We start from the raw sequence: 18,739 nt of genomic DNA, 5'->3' as shown, positions 1-18,739 counted from the left end.
CCCTAAAAACTTGATTTTCAACTTGAAATTGCTTTCTGGACGATGCCAAAGACTTGCAATCTGTTTTGTGTTAAGGCTTCATTCCGTGAGCCTGGTCGCTGTTCAAGTGAGCAAATTAAACAAAAAGTAATGGTCTAAAATCCTCGGTCTTAATTGTTCAATCATTTGTAGCGAAGGTGAGCAAAGAAAGTATGCAGATAGTTAAATCTTGCTGTGCATGTATACTGTAGAAAGTTGATCACCCCTGGACTCATACGCTGCTGTATCGTCTTTGAGATATATTCGGGATTGACCGTCCATTCGTTAGTTATTTATAGAAGTGTCCTCAATGACAAAACTCGAGCAGACCACAACCAAACCACGTGTAGTTGCGGCAAATATGGGGTAAATGTAAACCCTGTAAGATATGAAGTTATTTGAGGTAACCAACAAATAAAACCTGCGTACATTCCTGAACATAATTGAAAAGAAAAGACCAACTCAAAATAGTGATGATGCTTAAGGTAGGAATCGACAATATGAGAAAGTACCTGTACAACATTGAAAATTTATGAAATTTATTAGATGAGGTCGAAATGGTTTGAGTGTAATTATTTTATCATCTTGTTGCCTTAAAGTAAACATTGTAGCAAAGGTGGTTGTCCTACTTAGATATGCAATACTTTTTCTCTCTTTTACCCATTACTGACACTTATTATACGACTCGGGCAGTCAGAGGGCCAATAACTAAAATCAACCAATCAAAATGCTCTATTGCCGGTCAATATTCTCTAAGTATTGGACCGGGCACTGACCCGAATGGTCCCGAATGATACCGCACTTGTTTCCCTTTGAACTTCAGTCGTGTAATAAATCTCTTATTAACCAAGCTTGCTCGGGACCGTACTGGAAGAATATCGGCCCTCGGTCTTTTTTGTGCGGACCGAGCGCAGCGAGGTCCGTATTGTCAAGACCTCGGGCCGATATTCTGCCAGTGCGGCCCTCGCGCTTGGTTAATAAGATATATGTATGGAACATGTTATTAACATGCCCGTCTCCCGCAGACAATAGGAAGCTTTATCGGTCGCTACGACAATACTTAGCAAATATCAGCTACAAAAGTAAGTGATATTTGTCTTGAGCACTTAGCAAATGGTATGACACAAATTTAGGTGGTTTCGCCTTGCTGAGTTTCAGAGGACGGCTAAGGAATGTACAAAATTTTGTAATACACATGCACAGCCATTGTTCGGATCATTAAACGTTTCGTTTTGCTTCTAACTTAGTTACTATGGTAAGGCCTGCCGTCCACTCTGATCTGGATAATTTCCCCTATAAAAGGACAACGAGATCCTCTTTAATCGCGTGCAAAAGCATTCTGCTGTTTATGATCGTTTTAGCAAGGTCACAAAAAAAATTATCACTCTTTCTGTATGGGTGGTACACTTTTGTTGTGGTTCCACTCTGAATTTATCCAGTCGTGTTTGGGCGGGGCCTTGGACTTGCTCTCAAAAGTCTAACATGATTTTTCATATGTTTGATCCCCGTTACTTTTGCAGTTGATGGTAGCAAGTGTGCATGCGTTTTACATGGTTTATCTTAGACTATACAATCTTAAATTTCTACACAATGTCCTGATGAAAAAAGAATAGAGATCTTAGTTTTTTTGTTCGTTTTGCGATGCATTTGGATAATTTGTTATTAATCTGATACTGAAGTAACATGAAGTACGTAGTTCTTTTTAGAAATGGTATAAAAGGTGCTGTAGGTATACAAAGACTTCAGCTGTGGAATTGGTAATAGATAAGCGTCTCTAGGTTAGGAAAGACAAATTTCCATAGGTTCAAAAATATATTTCAATCAGTCAAAAAACTTGAGGTTTATAAAATGCCTTCTGTGATATATCGTTCCGAGGCAAAAAACTTGAAAGGTTTGTTATTAGATGTAAGCAAGAGAAATCCTTGTAAATAAAGTCATCGTGTTCAAATACAACTTTTTATTGAGTGATCCCGCCTTTCCTCCGGCGATTTTAGTAATTCCAAATTGTCCTGGATGGCATCAACTTGTTCCGAAGTCTTAGTCTCCCTAACTCTCCATGTTAACAAACCATGAAAAGCACTCGACAACGATTTTGCTAAAACAGCAAAGCCCTCAATTCGAACCAATTTAATTCAATCCGCTGATCCACAAATCCGGCCCAAATATAGGCTCCGTGTAGCTTCTTGTTCAGTAACAGATGGTTACCTCAAAATACTCTTCCATATAATTTTGCAGTAGAAAGGTCTATTTTATCTCTTACAGCCTCTGGACAAAGATATTTTCGAACAAGTGAAAGTAGATTGAACTAAGAGAAAGTATCATTCTTCGAAGGATAATAAGGTGGGCTACTCGATTGGTTGTTGCCTATCTGGACTTTGCCCTTTGCGTGCGAAATACGTGATAAAATGCAGGTTGTTTACAAGAAATTGACACGCAATGGGGTAAAGTCCAGGTTAGCTATAAGCGGATTTTATTGGTAGAAAATGTCTAAGCACGTGAAAGTTGCGTGGAAAATTAACCGACGGTACCATTCTGTCACTTGTGAAATATTTTTCATTGAGGTAGATTTATGTGCGTTGTTTACTGGGAAATGGCATTTCATCTAAAAAAATCTAATCCATACTAGCGAGTAAAAAGTAACACGCAATTGTAACGGGAAAGTATCGTTTAAACAATATTTAATTCATGGAGGACTTTTAGAAGCAAAGAAACGGATATGTAACATGGCAGTCGACGCAGAAAGTAAATGTATCTTGGTGGTCGTTTCAACCGCTGCTAAAAGAGCAACCATATGACAAAAAAAAAAGATTATCAATCAAATATGATTTACGCAAATATCTTGTGCAAGATTTACCAGAGTCAGTAAAACTAGCCTTTCCGAAACAACACGCTATAGCGCTAAATTCGTGTGAGGCCTCCAGCGGACGGTGTATGCGTCGTAAGTGAAGGAGCGGTGCACAAAACATGCATGTTTTAACTCGCTAATCGGTAGAAAAAGTTCCCTGACGACATTTCAAATCCAGACAGATCATAGCGTTAAAATCCTCATGAAGGACATGAGCCATTACACTGAATAGATGGTCTTACAACTCTTGTAGATGTCATCTTACCTCGTTCCTTGAGCGAAATTCAAAATTGGAATCGCTGATTAACTCATATATAGCAATGAAATATCCTGAAGTTGTTCCTATCAACATCTGAAGTAATATTTGATTCAAAATTTTTCTCACGTTTCACTCAGTCTCCTTCAGAAGGAAGAATAAGCATAGTCGTACAACGATCACAACTCCACCACTTTCCCAACACGACTGATACATTTCCTTAATTCGCGAACCGCTCTCTCCGACTCAAGCGTTGATTCGCTGAAATTTGAAGACCTGTCAAACCACAAATTAGCAAGAACGCTCTGATTGGTGCGACATCGAAAAATACTACAATCTGATTGGTTTGTGATACACCAAAAAATTGGGCCAATCACATTGCGTTGAGATACACCAAAAAAAAGATGCGCCAATCAGATTGCTTAGAGATACACCAAATTGCGCTGATCAGATTACACTACACCACAATACACCAATCTATACGCTAACATAAAGTTTTTTTTTTTTTTAAAAAAATAACTCAAAAACTGATTTAAAACGGCTTGTCTGAACCTTAGGTAAAATATAATTATGCGACCTAGTTCTCAACTGCCGTGTTCTCTGGGAGGTAAGAGATCGCTCAACGCAGTGTAGGTGGAAGAGATCCTTTGCCATAATTTCTAATCTCTATTAGATAGATAGATAGATAGATAGATAGATACTTTATTATAAACACCTTGCAGCCATGGGCTGAATTACGGAATATTTACAAGTACAGATGATAAAAAGGACGTGTAAAATATTACAACTTCGTCGTTAAGAAAGAAGGAAAATTATCTACATCTTATAAATATGGCTAAAAATAAAACTATTCTTCAAGCGCTCGGTTTTGCATATGGGGAGAGTGAAATCACTTTTGCGCCTCAGTGCGTATCTACAACTCTTCCTTTGGGGGAGGAGGCTGTGGAGTCTATGGGTGGGGTTACGGACTATCTCGTCAAACAGGTTGGTTGAGATTTTTTCCCTCCTCTCGTGAAGTTTCGGTAGGCCAGCCGTTTCTAGTGCTACACAATATGACAGGTTAGGATAGATGATTCTGAGTGCCCTTCTTTGGATCCGTTCCAAATCTTCACTGATGTAGTTTGGTAGAGAACGGTGGAATACAGGACTTGCGTATTCCAAGACGGGCCTAATACATGTCACATAGAATTGCACAAGTTCACTTGGTGCAACTCCGGATCTCTTGAGTTGTCTCAAAAAGTAGAGACGAGAGGAACATTTTCTACTTAGTTCAGAGGTGTGCATGTTCCACTTTAAATCGTGGCTAATGGTCACGCCTAGCAATTTGGCACTGGTGACTACTTCAAGGGGTTTGCCATTTATGACTAGGGGTTCAAAATCGTGGTTGCTGTTAGAGAATCCAATTCGTAGTTCTTTGCACTTGGCCTCATTCATTTGGAACCCATCGATACTAGCTTGTCTTGAAAGGACATCCATAGCTTCTTGGAGTTTGCTCTCACTGCCCTTAGTAATTATTTCGGAACAAGATGTGTCGTCCACGTATTTCCACAAGTCGGCTGGGGAGTCTAAATCGTTAATCATGATGAGAAATAACCAGGGACCTAATTTTGTTCCCTGGGGGACGCCGGATGGTACAGAGCGCCATTCAGAGTGACAATCTTGGGCAAGTTTGACTCTTTGTTTCCGGTTCATCAAAAAATCGACAATCCAGCTTTTGGTTTGACTCGGAATATTATATGTTGCTAGTTTTTGAACGAGAACACTATGGTCGATAAGGTCAAAAGCCTTACGGAAGTCAAGTAGGGCTACTCTTGCCGTGGCACCATTTCCGTCGGTGTTAACAAGCCAATTATGCGTCATGTTGACCAGAGCATGTGTGGTAGACGATTTGGGAATAGATCCGAATTGGCGAGGGTCGATACTCCGTAACACGGCTGGTTTAACATATTTCTCAACAATGTGGTCTTCAGCGAGTTTGGACAAGATAGGCGTGAGAGAGATGGGACGGAGGTGCTTGTTAATATCATTAATGGGCCTTTGTTTTGGGACCGGGACTACGTCAGCCTCTTTCCACGAAGGCGGAAGGCGGGATTCGTGGAACGAGGAGTTAAGGATCACAGAGACTGGTCCCGCCAAGAGATCAGCGTTTTCTTTTAATAACCATACCGGGATGCCGTCTGGCCCTTGTGCTTTGGAGGGGTTGAGTGCGGACAGTTTCATAAAGTTTGAAAACTCCGATATCGTATTTACGGCATGACTTTCGTTGTCGGTTTGTGGTGAATCAAAACGATTATGGGTAAGAGGCTCAAAACTCAGCATTGGAGTCAGGAACGCTGAATTGATGTGATTCGCCAGATCACCAGGTGAAAAACCTAGGTGTTGCAGTAATTTGCTGGTGTTAACACGCGTTTCTGAGGCAGGTGACATGCCGCTGAGCTTTTTCACCTCTTTCCACCACACGGATGGCTTGCACTCCCTCAAATGGCTGACTTTTGCTTCGTAGTACTTTGTCCGGCAGATCTTACGCTCGCGATTCACGCAATTTCTAAGCGTACGAAAGGTGTCCAAATTTCCTTTTGCAAGGGCACGCTGGCGTCGTTTGATCAAGTTCTTGAGTTTATCGTTCAACCACGGTGGCTCGCTTCGATGAATAGTTTTGGATCGCAGGGAAATAATAAAGTCTAGGCCCGTCTTAACAATATTTTCAAAAAGTGTCACTTTCTCTGCGCAGGTCCCCACGGTGTCAAGGAGGCGTGGTACATCAACATTTTCAAGGTACATTTGCATTGCGTGTCTTTTACTAGGTCTCAAATCCCTCGAGATGATTGTTTTCTTTGATTGCGATGATTTTGCTCGAAGCTTGGGCTGGATCTCCACTGAACTGTGATCCGAAAGGCCAATTTTAGGTCGCTCGATTGCTTTATCGTAGAACTCATTCATATTGGTTAGGATACGGTCTAAAAAACTTTTCCCTCTGGTCGGAAAGTGAACAATTTGTTTCAGATTGAAGTTGGATTTGAGAGTCGCTTCATTCAGGTGGTTTAAATCGCCGACAAGAAGAATTCCGCTGTTTGGATGTTGGGACTCAATTGATGTAAGGCATCTTAGCAAATAATCTTGCATTTGTGAGTCGGAGGCTGACGGTGGATGGTATATAACTCCAGATATGATACTAGAGAAACCTCTAGGGAGTCGGGTTGGTCGCAGCTTTGCCCACAGGACTTCTAAGACCGGGTTTTCGTCGATCTCGGAAAGGTCGAGAACAGAAAAAGGGAAAGTTTCCTTAATATACATACACACACCGCCGTGAGTGGCCACCTTTCTGTCCCGTCTGATGATATTGTAGCCATTTATTGCTATTACGGAGTCCGGGATATGTTGTCGCAGCCAAGACTCCGTGATGCAAACAAGGTCGTAATTAGCATGTTGAGCAACGTGGCTTACTTCATCAATTTTTGGTGCAAGCGACATCACATTTGATAGGAACAGCGATGGGACAAAGTTTCTTGCTTGCCATTCTGGTGCACTTGTGAATTTGGTGGTGATGGAGATACAATTCGACGGGTTGTGGCCGCGTGAGTTGATTTTCGCTCTGCTGTGGTCCTTTTGTCTCGGGTTGGCTTGTATAATGTTGTGAATACGATTGGCTTCTTTGGCTTTTATACAACGGATATCCAAGATACTGTGCTGCCTTAAACAGTAACCCAGCTTATAACACCTGGCTAAGAGCTTATCAGTTCTACTTAAATATTTGCTTTAAAATGCACACCTCCAGATCTCAATAGCATATGTATAACCTGAAAGAATCAAACTTTGAAAAAGTAAGTCCAAATTCTCAATAGAGTAGCCATAATATTTACATATTCTTAAAATATACAACCTACTGCTAGCCTTACTAAGTAGATAATCAATATGAGTGACCCAATTAACTGGCACTTGCTCAAAGGTAACACCCTATAGTTTCAGTTTTTCTTTCCTCCCTATGATCTCGAGTGGTTCAGGAGGCGTCTTGGAAGTCTTTCCTCGTAAAAGAAGTTATATAATAATATAATAATTTACATTTCTATAGCGCTAAAATTATAAAATATTCTAAAGCGCTTTACAACATTATTAACTACAAATATTAAAATGATAAACGACAAAATATCAAAACAAACTGTAAGCCAGCTTGAATAGATGTGTCTTAAGCTTTGACTTAAAAATCGTTACACTTGGACTGTTTCGAATTTCAAGCGGCAGTTCGTTCCACAAAAAAGGTCCAGAACGGGCAAAGGCACGATCACCAAAGGTCTTAAAGTTAGTTCTTGGGACCTTAAGGAGACCCTGATCGCAGGAACGTAGCTGATGACCCTTGACACTGTGTGGCTGCAGATATTCTTTTATGTATAGTGGGCCTTGGTTATTTAAAGCTTTATAAATTAAAAGTAACAACTTAAAATGGACGCGATAAGCCACAGGAAGCCAGTGAAGAGTATATAAGGCGGACGAGATGTGGTGAAACTTGGGAATCCTAAAAATTAGTCGAGCAGCGGCGTTAAGCACCTTCTGAAGACGCTCTGTCTGGTACTTGGGTACGCCAAATGAAAGGGAGTTGCAATAGTCTAAATGCGAAGTCACAAATGCGTGAACAAGAGTCTTCGTGGACTCAGGACTGAGGAATTTCCTAATTTGGCGAATTTTATACAATCCATGAAAAGCTTTGCTGCAGATCTTACCAATGTGAATGGACATGGACATATTGGAGTCAAACCAGGAACCCAGGTTTCGAACACTGTTGAGAGGCTGAATGGTAGAATTACCGACTGTGATGGAATCAATTGCGATTTTTGATAATTGATGGCGGGAACCAACAACTAAGAATTCGGTTTTAGAATCGTTAATTAACAGGCGATTATAAATCAACCATGAGCGGACATCCGAAATGCAGGCTTCAAGAGCAGCTATGGCGTGGTCTTGCGAAGATATGTCATTGGGTCTAAACGACAGATAAAGTTGTGTATCATCGGCATATCCGTGAGCAGAGGGGAGATGGTTAGCGATCACGTGATATAGTCGAGATATGTATAATATGAATAAAATAGGACCCATACAGCTGCCTTGTGGGACACCGCAGTTCAAATGAAAATCATCTGATGTTCGATCGTTTATGAGAACACGTTGTTTTCGGCCAGACAGATAAGACGCAAACCATTTATGGGCAGAGCCAATGATTCCAAAATCGCTTTCAAGAACATTAAGGAGAATCTGATGATCGATTGTATCAAAAGCAGCGCTTAGATCCAGTAGCACAAGAAGCGTAATTTCCTGATGGTCCATTGACATAAGAATATCACTTTGAACCTTAAGCAAGGCAGTTTCGGTAGAGTGAAATCTTCTAAACCCTGATTGTAACTTCGGCAGAGGAGCATTGTATTCACAGTGCTTAAACAATTGAGAAAGAACCGCCTTTTCGACGATCTTGGAGATGAATGTTAGATTGCTTACCGGACGGAAGTTTTTATAAGTTAACTCTAGACCGGGTTTCTTTAATAGAGGTTTCACAATTGCAGTTTTCCAATCATCGGGAACATAGGCGTGGCGAATAGACAGATTTACCATGCGAGTAATGGAGGGCGCAAGGACGTCAAGACAAGACTTCACAAGCCATGTAGGGATTGGATCCAGGGAGCATGAGGCATTAGACGATGTACTGATTATATTGCAAACATCTTCCACTGATAACGGCGAAAAACTGTCAAGTTCTACAGCTGGAGCAGCAGTATCAGAATAAGGAGGATTAACTTCAATATCACTGATGGAATCTTTGATGAGTTCAATTTTTTTAACAAAGAATTCCCCAAATTTATTCGCAAGTAGAACTGGGTCATCATGAGGTGGTAGATCATTAACATTAGGACCCTTACAAAGGAATGAAACCAATTTGAACAACTTCCCGGAGTCACCAGCGCACTGACCAATTAAATCTGAGTAATAAGAAGCTCGAGTAGACTTGAGAAGAGCAGAATATCTATTACAGATTTTACGATAAGCAAGCCAATCTGAAGAAAGACCACTTTTAAGAGCTTTCCGCTCAGCCTTGCGACGATTACGTTTAAACTGGAGAACATCAGCGTTAAACCAAGGGATCTTTGCACGAGTAACAAGAGTTTTTGTCTTTATGGGAGCATGTTTATCCAGGATTTCTGTTAAAGTCGAGGAGTACTGCTTGGATAAATCGCCAAGGTTGCTCCAGTGTGTGTCACTGCAAAGTACAGACGAGGTGATGTCCGATTTAAATGCATCAATGTCGATGTTCTTTAACCTGCGATATGACACAGACTTGGTAGAGATTGATAAACTTGGGAAGCGAATAAAACACTCAACAAAAAAATGATCCGAGATGGGTAAGGTGACGTTAATGGGACCCAAAATTAAGTCACTGGTGGATCGAGTGATGATAAGGTCCAAAATATGCCCAGAAATATGCGTGGACATCGTTACGTGTTGTGAGAGGCTGAAGGTTTCCAGCAACTCTTTAAATCTTATAGCACAATTGCTATGCACCAAATCCATGTGAAAGTTGAAATCCCCAGCGATAATAAGAGGTTCAGGACACATGACAATGTTTTCAAGATACGACGAAAACTCATCAAGAAATACCGACGCAGAAGAGTTGGGAGGGCGGTAAACAGCAACAATACGGATAGAGCGATTTGTTGTCTTCAAAATCCATTCGGAAAATTCAAAAGAATTATGTTCCTTCCCGTCCAGAAGTGTGGCATCAAAAGAGTCGCGGAATAAAATGCCTGTACCACCGCCAGATCGATTTGATTGCCGTGGAAAACTCTTGAATAAATAGCCATGACGAGAAAGATCAGCAATGCAGACAGAATCTAAATCGTTTAACCAAGTTTCAGTAAAAATACAGATACCGATATCATTGCCAACAGCATGGTCAATGATTGTTTCCACTTTGTTCCTGATAGAGCGAGCATTACAGATTGCAAAGCGAAGATTATTTGAAGAAAGACTCGATGACAGCAATGATCTCAGAGGCTTCAAAACGGACGGATTGACACCATTAGAGGTGACAAATTGAATATTTAATGATCTACAATCCCGGCGTGAAGAAGAAATCGGAAGAATATTATGAACAGCATGTTTCCTAGCTTTATCAGCCTTTCCAGCGCGACATCCTCGGTACTTAAAAATACCAAGGGCTTGAAGTAGACATAATGAAGATTGATACAAATAGCTTGGACCGGAAGAGCGCAAGCGAAGAAGATCAGTTCTGGAGTAAAACTTTGTAGCAATTTGGGCTTGACTTGCTGGCTTATCGGCAAGCGAAATAGCAGAAGGAGGCGGGTTAGCGCGACCAGTAGAATGAAAGTTCCCATGTTTTCGTCAAGTTGACTTTCATGCAGTTCTTCTCGGACTACTCAATAAAGGATAGGACTTCCGTTTCGGATTCATCTAAGCCTACATTTGCCCCCATTGGTAAACTAATAGTTAATCATCAGCAAATTTAACTAGAAGATTCTTTTTGTATTAACAGCTTTGATATCGTAAATAAACATAGGCATGCTACGCATGCAGGAGTTATTTTTTTTGGATATGTAGGTTGAAATGGGACACTATATAACTGATGCTGGTGTCTGAATAATTTTTGGTAAAAATAAACTGCATTGGTACAACGCTCCTTGCAGTCCCCTCCACAGCCCTAATTTGAACTTGTCACGCAACGCTCTCTCTCTCTCCAACATTGCATGACGAGACTGAACAACAACCTGCTCGTAGGTTAAAATTGTGCCTATTGCCGTTCCTTCGTTAGAGACGAAGTCCTAGTTATTGCCAGAATCAGAAATTCTGTTTTGTTTTTCCTGTTCAAGATAATGCACAATAGTGTGCAGTTTTTAATTGGCGTAAAGTAATGTGGTGGCATATCCAGGGAACGAAGCTGAGTTTTGACATCGAGTGTCAGTCAGATTTGAAGTACTGGTCGCGCATCAACGATAAGCTTGTAGCAGTTTATACTCATCTTTCGAGTGAACTTAAATATATTTAATTAAAGTACAAACCTAATACTGTGATTCACTACTATTGTTAACGTACCGATGAAAACAACAACCCTTGGGAACAGTAAAATTTTTGTCCGATTGTTTAATTCCACTGATTGATACAACCATCTTATGTAAACATTGGCGTTTGAGCCCATCCGTAAATAAATATTGCGAACAATACAATTGTACTTTTCTGACCAAAAAAAAGCCCTGTGGAAGTCACTGCCACATACCTTTATTTCAATCAGTCAAAAAACTTGAGGTCTACAAAATGCCTTCTGTGATATATCGTTCCGAGGCAAAAAAAACTTGAAAGGTTTGTTATTAGATGTAAGCAAGAGAAATCCTTGTAAATAAAGTCCTCCCGTTCAAATGCAAATTTTTATTGAGTGATCCCGCCTTTCCTCCGGCGATTTTAGTAATTCCAAATTGTCATGGATGGCATCAACTTGTTCCGCGGTCTTCGTCTCCATAACTCTCCATGTTAACAAACCATGAAAAGCACTCGACAGCAATTTTGCTAAAACAGCAAAGCCCTCAATTCGAAACAATTCAATTCAATCCGCTGATCCACAAATCCGGCCCAAATATAGGCTCCGTGTAGCTTCTTGTTCAGTAACAGATGGTTGCCTCAAAATACTCTTCCATATAATTTTGCAGTGGAAAGCTCTATTTTATCTCTTACAGCCTCTGAACAAAGATATTTTCCGGTCTCCGTTCTTCGAACAAGTGAAACTAGATTGAACCAAGAGAAAGTATCATTCTTCAAAGGATAATAAGGTGGGCTACTTGATTGGTTGTTGCCTATCTGGACTTTTGCCCTTTGCGTGCGAAATACGTGATAAAATGCAGGTTGTTTACAGGAAATTGACACGCAATAGGGTAAAGTCCAGGTTAGCTATAAGCGAATTTTATTGGTAGAAAACGTCTAAGCACGTGAGAGTTGCGTGGAAAATTAACCAACCTTACCATTCTGTCCCTTGTGAAATATTTTTCATTGAGGTAGATTTATGTCATAAAATTTACGTTGTTTACTGGAAAATGGCATTTCATCTAAGAAAATCTAATCCATACTGGCGAGTAAAAAGTAACACTTAATTGTAACGGGAAAGTATCGTTTTAAACAATATTTAATTCATGGAGGACTTTTAGAAGCAAAGAAACGGATATGTAACATGGCAGTCGACGCAGAAAGTAAATGTAACTTGGTGGTCGTTTCAACCGCTGCTAAAAGAACAACCATAGGGCAAAAAAATGATTATCAATCAAATATGATTTACGCAAATATCTTGCGCAAGATTTACCAGAGTCAGTAAAACTAGCCTTTCCGAAACAACATGCTATAGCGCTAAATTCGTGTTAGGCCTCCAGCTGACGGTGTGTGCGTCTTAAGTGAAGGAGCGGTACACAACACATGCACGTTTTAACTCGCTAATCGGTAGAAAAAGTTCACTGACGACCTTTCAAATCCAGACAGATCATAGCGATAAAATCCTCACGAAGGACATGAGCCATTACACTGAATAGATGATCTTACAACTCTTGTAGATGTCATCTTACCTCGTTCCTTGAGCGAAATTCAAAATTGGAATCGCTGATTAACTCATATATAGCAATGAAACATCCTGAAGTTGCTCCTATCAACATATGAAGTAATATTTGATTCAAAATTTTTCTCATCTTCCACTCACTCTTCTTCAGAAGGAAGAATAAGCATAGTCGTACAACGATCACAACTCCACCACTTTCCCAACACGACTGATACATTTCCTTAATTCGCGAACCGCTCTCTCCGACTCAAGCGTTGATTCGCTGAAATTTGAAGACCTGTCAAACCACAAATTAGCAAGAACGCTCTGATTGGTGCGACATCGAAAAATACTACAATCTGATTGGTTTGTGATACACCAAAAAATTGGGCCAATCACATTGCGTTGAGATACACCAAAAAAAAGATGCGCCAATCAGATTGCTTAGAGATACACCAAATTGCGCTGATCAGATTACACTACACCACAATACACCAATCTATACGCTAACATATAGTTATTTTTTTTAAAAAAATAACTCAAAAATAGAAAATAAGACCGGCCCCAGGAATGTACCTTGAGGAACACCCTCATTTATAGAAACATACTCAGTACTATGACCATCGACAACAACTCTCTGCTTTCTATGATTTAAAAAACTAATAAGCCAATTAATATATGGATTAATGTTAACTTGCTTTAATTCACTGCAGAGGGAATTGTGTGATACAGAGTCGAAGGCCTTACTAAAGTCAAAGGAAAAAATTCTGACAAAATCGGCGTTACCATCAAGCCACTTTAACCATGTGTGTTGACATTTAATTAATGCCATAGTAGAGTTATGGCCACCACGATAGGCAAACTGATCTAAATCAATATAATCATCGCAAATACTGGAAAGTTCAAACCTATAGACCACTCGTTCAAAAAGTCTCATGATAATAGCAGTTAAAGAAATTGGCCGAAGCTGGGTGCAGCAAGTCAATGGAGACTCCTTAGGTATAGGCTTGATGTCTGCTATCTTCCAAGAGGATGGTAGTTTATGTTGTTGCAGCGAGCTGTTAAACACATCGGTGACAACAGGGGCAAGATCATGGGCAACTTCTCTAAAAAGCCAGTATGGGAGCTCATCCGGGCCACAAGCAGTCCACTTAAGCTTAGAAAGAAAGTGTGTGACAACGTGAAGAGGTATTGTAGGTATCCTCGCATCGTTAGGAATATCAATTGGTGCAGGGGCTATATGTTCAGGATCAGAGTTTATGCTACAAAGATATTTATTAATGATGTCTGAATGAATAACTGAGCTGATCAACTGGGGCTGAGTGCCTCTTCCAGTAATGGTATTGACAGTGGACCACCAAGCACGAGAACCCCTACCTGACATACGAGAATCCTGCTTGACAGCTTGTCGTTGATTTTCCCTAATAAGATGGTTGATTCTGTCCTCAAGGCCAACAGGGAGCGGTTTAGATCTCTTTTGCAACCTGTTCCTAAATTTCAAAAGATGTTTAGCCAATTGTTATTGTTATTGTTGTTATTACCACGAGAGCAACACCACCAAACTTTATATTTCGTGCGATTTCTTTGCTGTTTAAGGTTACATTTCCATAAACCTTTGAAAAGGGAAACTCAGGCAAAATTTTCCATGAAACCGCGATGGTAGCTGAAACTGAACAAAATCGTTACAGATGATTGATTCACGAAAGCGTGAAAAAGAGATTTCCCTGGTAAGGAAAAAATTGTATAGAGTATTCTGGGAGAGTAGTTTAACATTTAATCGTGAATAGGCGTATTACAGATACTCTTGACAGAACGTGATACAAATCTTATAGTTTTTAGGGTCATTTCGTTCAATATGACAATACTTCATTCATCTTCACATGGAAAGACAGTCAACACCATTAACTTTAGGTCTTTCAGATTTTACCGCTTTAGATACGTTTTTAGTCCTTCGTAAGACGTATTTTAGTAACACTCTTCAGTTGTGTGAAATAGGGATGGATCTACAGAACGGTCCAAGAGAGGATCAGAAGATTTGCAAGAGGCGTAGATGTATTTTTTCGGTATTGACAGATTTTTTAATGTTTCAGTCTGTTGCTAGTTTTGTTTCGACGACAACAAAAGAACAAATTAAGAGCCAACTCACAGGCCAAGCTACACGACATGTAATAATTTCATCCCCATCAAGTTCCCTTGTTAGTCTCCTTAACAGCCTTTCGTTGAGATGTTACACAACACTTTCTCCAAATGATGCTTTTCGGGGAGCACCACTGACATACTCAAGAACGGCTGGAAATAAGACTTCTCAGCTCTCCTTAACTAAAGAACCCTTTCAAAATATAACTTATAGAGACTGTAACTAACTACCGACCAATCTCCTTAATATGCCTTGTGGTTAAAGTACTGGAGAAACTTGTCGCAAGGCATATTTCAGTCTTTGTTGATCAGCATAATCTACTAAGTGTCCACCAATATGGTTTTAGAACGGGATTATCATGCACATCTCAACTGATTCATCTGTTCCATACCTGGGCCTTAGCGTTAGACAATGGAAAAACAACTGACATTATGTTTTTAGACTTTGCGAAGGTTTTTGATTCGGTACCTCATAACCGTCTTATTCATAGAGTCGGTCAATATGGTATACAAGGACAAATTCTAAATTGGCTGTGTGACTTCCTTTCAAATAGACGCCAGCGGGTCGTTATTGACGGTTCCACCTCCAGCTGGGCTACAGTACTTTCAGGGGTTCCTCAAGGGAGTATTCTTGGGCCTTTTTTGTTCTTACTCTACGTAAATGAAATCCCAGAATGTATTAATACATTCTGGGATTTCATTTACGTAGAGTAAGAACAAAGAATTCCTTGTTCTAGTGATATGTTTGCCGATGATACTTTGCTCCACAACTCAGCAACCGTCAATGAAGTCTCAATTCCAATTCAAGCTGGTTTACTTGGTATGTCCGACTGGTGTAAACAGTGGCTTTTAAAGGTGTGTGAAGCTAAATGTAAGTGCATGAGAACAACAAGATCTAAGGTTAATGGACAGTGTTCGTATTCCATCAACTCTTTACCCCTGGAACAAGTAGTCACCCACAAGCATCTGGGTGTAACAATCTCATCTAATCTATCTTGGAATTATCATGTCCTTACAATAGCTGCTAAAGCTAACAGGATCTTGGGTCTACTAAAACGCACATTTGGCAGGTGCTCTGAAGCAATAATAACTGGATACAAAACAATGGTTCGTCCTATCATCGAATACGCATGTCCCGTTTGGAATCCACATCAAGCCTACCTGTCAGACAAACTTGAAAGAATCCAAAGAAATGTCTCACGCGGGATCCTTGGTGGACCTATTGATTCTACCGAACGTCTGCAATACCTTGGCTGGATGGAAGTTAAGTCCCGTAGGGAATATCTATCGATGATTCGACTATTCAAGTTTAACAATGGTTTCTCGAGAGTTAAGCTTGATAACTATTTATCGTTCTCTCCTGCTAGCACTAGCTCAAGAAATAGTAGGAAGATTTGGAAACCTTTTTCAAGAAGTAATATTTTAAAAGTCTCTTTCTGGCATAGATATGTAGATAAATAGAACTCGTTACCAGATTCTCTAATATCTGCCGATTCATTTTCAAAATTTAAAAAGGGCTTAAGAGAACACGTTTTAACTAGTGTGTGATGAATATAAAATTGTTGCGATTGCATATTTAATTATATGATTAGATGATTTTAATAACTCCATTCTGATAGATACATTTTAATGATATTTTTTACATTTTTCCTTACAAATACTTTTTATCCGATTTATAGTTCCTTCATGGCATTGCAGATATTTTTTGGGGTCATCTTACAAGAGGATTCAGTTCCTCTCTGACGGCAGCTTTTTGTATTGATTATTACAATAAAGTTGTTATAAATAGATAAATAAAACTGGGTCGCACTGCGAGCGAGTGTCACATCATAATCAAAAGGTTCCGTTCTCTGCAGTCGCTACCCTGAAAAGGAGATTTGACGTTCAACCCTTGAAACCTTGCTTTTCTTTAATGTTTCTTCTAACGCATTAATTCCTGAAAGTGACAAGCATGTAATTTCTTCTTACAATATCGCGCCTAAATCAAACAGTAAAGTCACGAGAATAAAGGAAATGATGGCTAGAAGTTAAACAAATTCTCCTCGGCGCACCTTAAGAAATGTATGGAGAACAGTATGGAGCCGATATGCATAATGATGTTAAAGTGTTAAGAATTGAGATTCATAATGAGAGCCTGGATTGAAAGGACTGTTCAGATGTTGTCATTAGTTCCATTTGTCCCTTCCTTTCGCTCAGTTTCGTGTAGTGAGTGCAGCTGAGTTAGTGCAACGTCCTTTTGATCTAAGTCCATTCCTTTGTTAATAATTCCTTTGATAATTGCGATTCGATTCTCGTCTGATAGGAGGTGAAGTTAGTTCCACCACTTCTCTTTTCTAGCGACAGCGAAAAGGAGAAGCGCGGAAAACTCGTGAAATAATTATTAGGAAACCGTGACGGTAGCTCTGATTGAAGATAAAGTAGGCGAAAAAGTTCAAAGCGCCATTACTATGTACTAAATACTGAGTTACAAAGCGAAAGTTCTTAGAAGGACAAACTGAACCTTCGGGACTGAAGTGTTCAATTGATAAATACACTACAAACGGTGACATTGAAACGAAAAATACCACCACAATAGCTAAAGACATCTTGAGTACATTGCGATTTCTCTTTTCGCGGCGGCTAAAGTGAACCGCTAAATTTCGCACCCCAGGAAGTGTTTGCTTCCTCAGCTTTTGTACTATTAAACCATAGAAAGTTGTTACCAGGAGCAGCGGTATCACATAATTTAATGTTATCAGCACTAAGAGGACGATTTTTGTAACATCTCTTGACCAACCCAGATAACAGGATGTTTTACCGTCGCTAAGAGTGCCAATCTGGAATCCGTAGAGATAGGGGGCGTGAATAACTATTGATATTGACCAGATGAGTAAAATAACGTATTTCACTCTAGGTTTGATTCGCAGAGCTTTTAGTGGGAACCAAACAGCGTAGAAACGGTCCACAGCGATTGCTACCAAGGTCTGAACGGAAACAAGCGTAGAGATGTCTTGAAAGAATGCCGTCAGTTTGCAAAGGGCTTCTCCGAATGCGCCATCGATAAGCCATCGGTGATTTCCGAAGATTATCTCGACGTTAGCCCGAGGCACGGCGAATATTGGAACAAGTAGGTCGGAAATGGCCATATTTACGATTAGCAAGTTTGTAGTGGTTTTCATTTTGTCGTCTCGATAAACTACCATGATGATCAAAGTGTTTCCGATAAGTGACACTACAAGAAGCAAGCAGTAGGCAAACGTCTTGCAGACTTTAGCTGCCACAGGATCCTCTGTTGAAATGCAGGATGTCAAGTCATTCCCTCCAGTAGTGTTACTTACATTCATTCCGAATACTGCTGTAGAGCTTTCACCAAATAATTGAGTGATGTGGCAACTTTGATATCTATTTAATGAAAACCACAACTGAATTAGGGTCGCAGAGTGTTAAAAGCAAACGACAGAGTGTTCAAATATTGAAGTATTTTGATTCAACTTTACTCTGTGGGGCTGCACGAAATGTGAATTTAAGAGATGTCACTAAAAATCTGAGAAATTCACAAATCACCGGCAACAGTTAAAAAATCAAATTGGCTCATATTCTAGTATTAGGTAGGCCTTTAGGTAAAAAAAAAAAAAAAAAAACAAGACATATATAGCTTGCTGAAAAATTCTTTTGTCTACATATAATGGATAATCTGTAAAGTTGCTGGCAGTCTGCACTTAGTATTTACCCCTCGCGTCCATCCAAGACCAAGTCTTAAGCGATGAAGAGGGCATATTGTCTATCTATCAACATCATTGGGTCGTTGGAAAACGACTGCTGTACTCAATATCAAATCATACTCGCAGAACACACCAGTGAACAAAAAATGAGCCAAATTCCCGGCTATTTCCTTGTCACACGACAGCAAAGGTACAATTTGCCTATCCCATTTTTA

At 39.9% G+C, this 18,739-nt stretch overlaps 2 protein-coding genes across 3 annotated transcripts in view; both read right to left on the bottom strand.

Moving 5' to 3' along the window:
• Window positions 1-16,429: 16,429 nt before the first annotated feature.
• LOC111332619 (neuropeptide SIFamide receptor-like) overlaps window positions 16,430-18,739 on the bottom strand; it is an 11,261-nt gene continuing 8,951 nt past the window's right edge. Inside the window, exon 2 of one of the 2 annotated variants that reach the window (XM_088752212.1) lies at window positions 16,430-18,204. In XM_088752212.1, the coding sequence (XP_088608338.1) occupies window positions 17,157-18,146 (990 nt within the window). In that variant the 5' untranslated portion in view covers window positions 18,147-18,204 and the 3' untranslated portion in view covers window positions 16,430-17,156. The remainder of the gene's footprint in view (window positions 18,205-18,739) is intronic. The other variant, XM_088752213.1, reaches the window with a different exon arrangement.
• The window catches only part of LOC148735022 (uncharacterized), a 6,071-nt gene continuing 5,490 nt past the window's right edge, over window positions 18,159-18,739 (bottom strand). The window contains exon 2 of the mRNA XM_088752214.1: window positions 18,159-18,739. This exon is cut by the window's right edge and continues 4,173 nt beyond it. The gene's annotated coding sequence lies outside the window, so the exon portion shown is untranslated.

This window comes from Stylophora pistillata, chromosome 3 (genome assembly GCF_964205215.1).
Source record: "Stylophora pistillata chromosome 3, jaStyPist1.2, whole genome shotgun sequence".
Lineage (NCBI taxonomy): Eukaryota > Metazoa > Cnidaria > Anthozoa > Scleractinia > Pocilloporidae > Stylophora > Stylophora pistillata.
The sequence above is the reverse complement of the archived record's forward strand: the minus strand, read 5'-3'. Positions and strand labels throughout refer to the sequence as shown.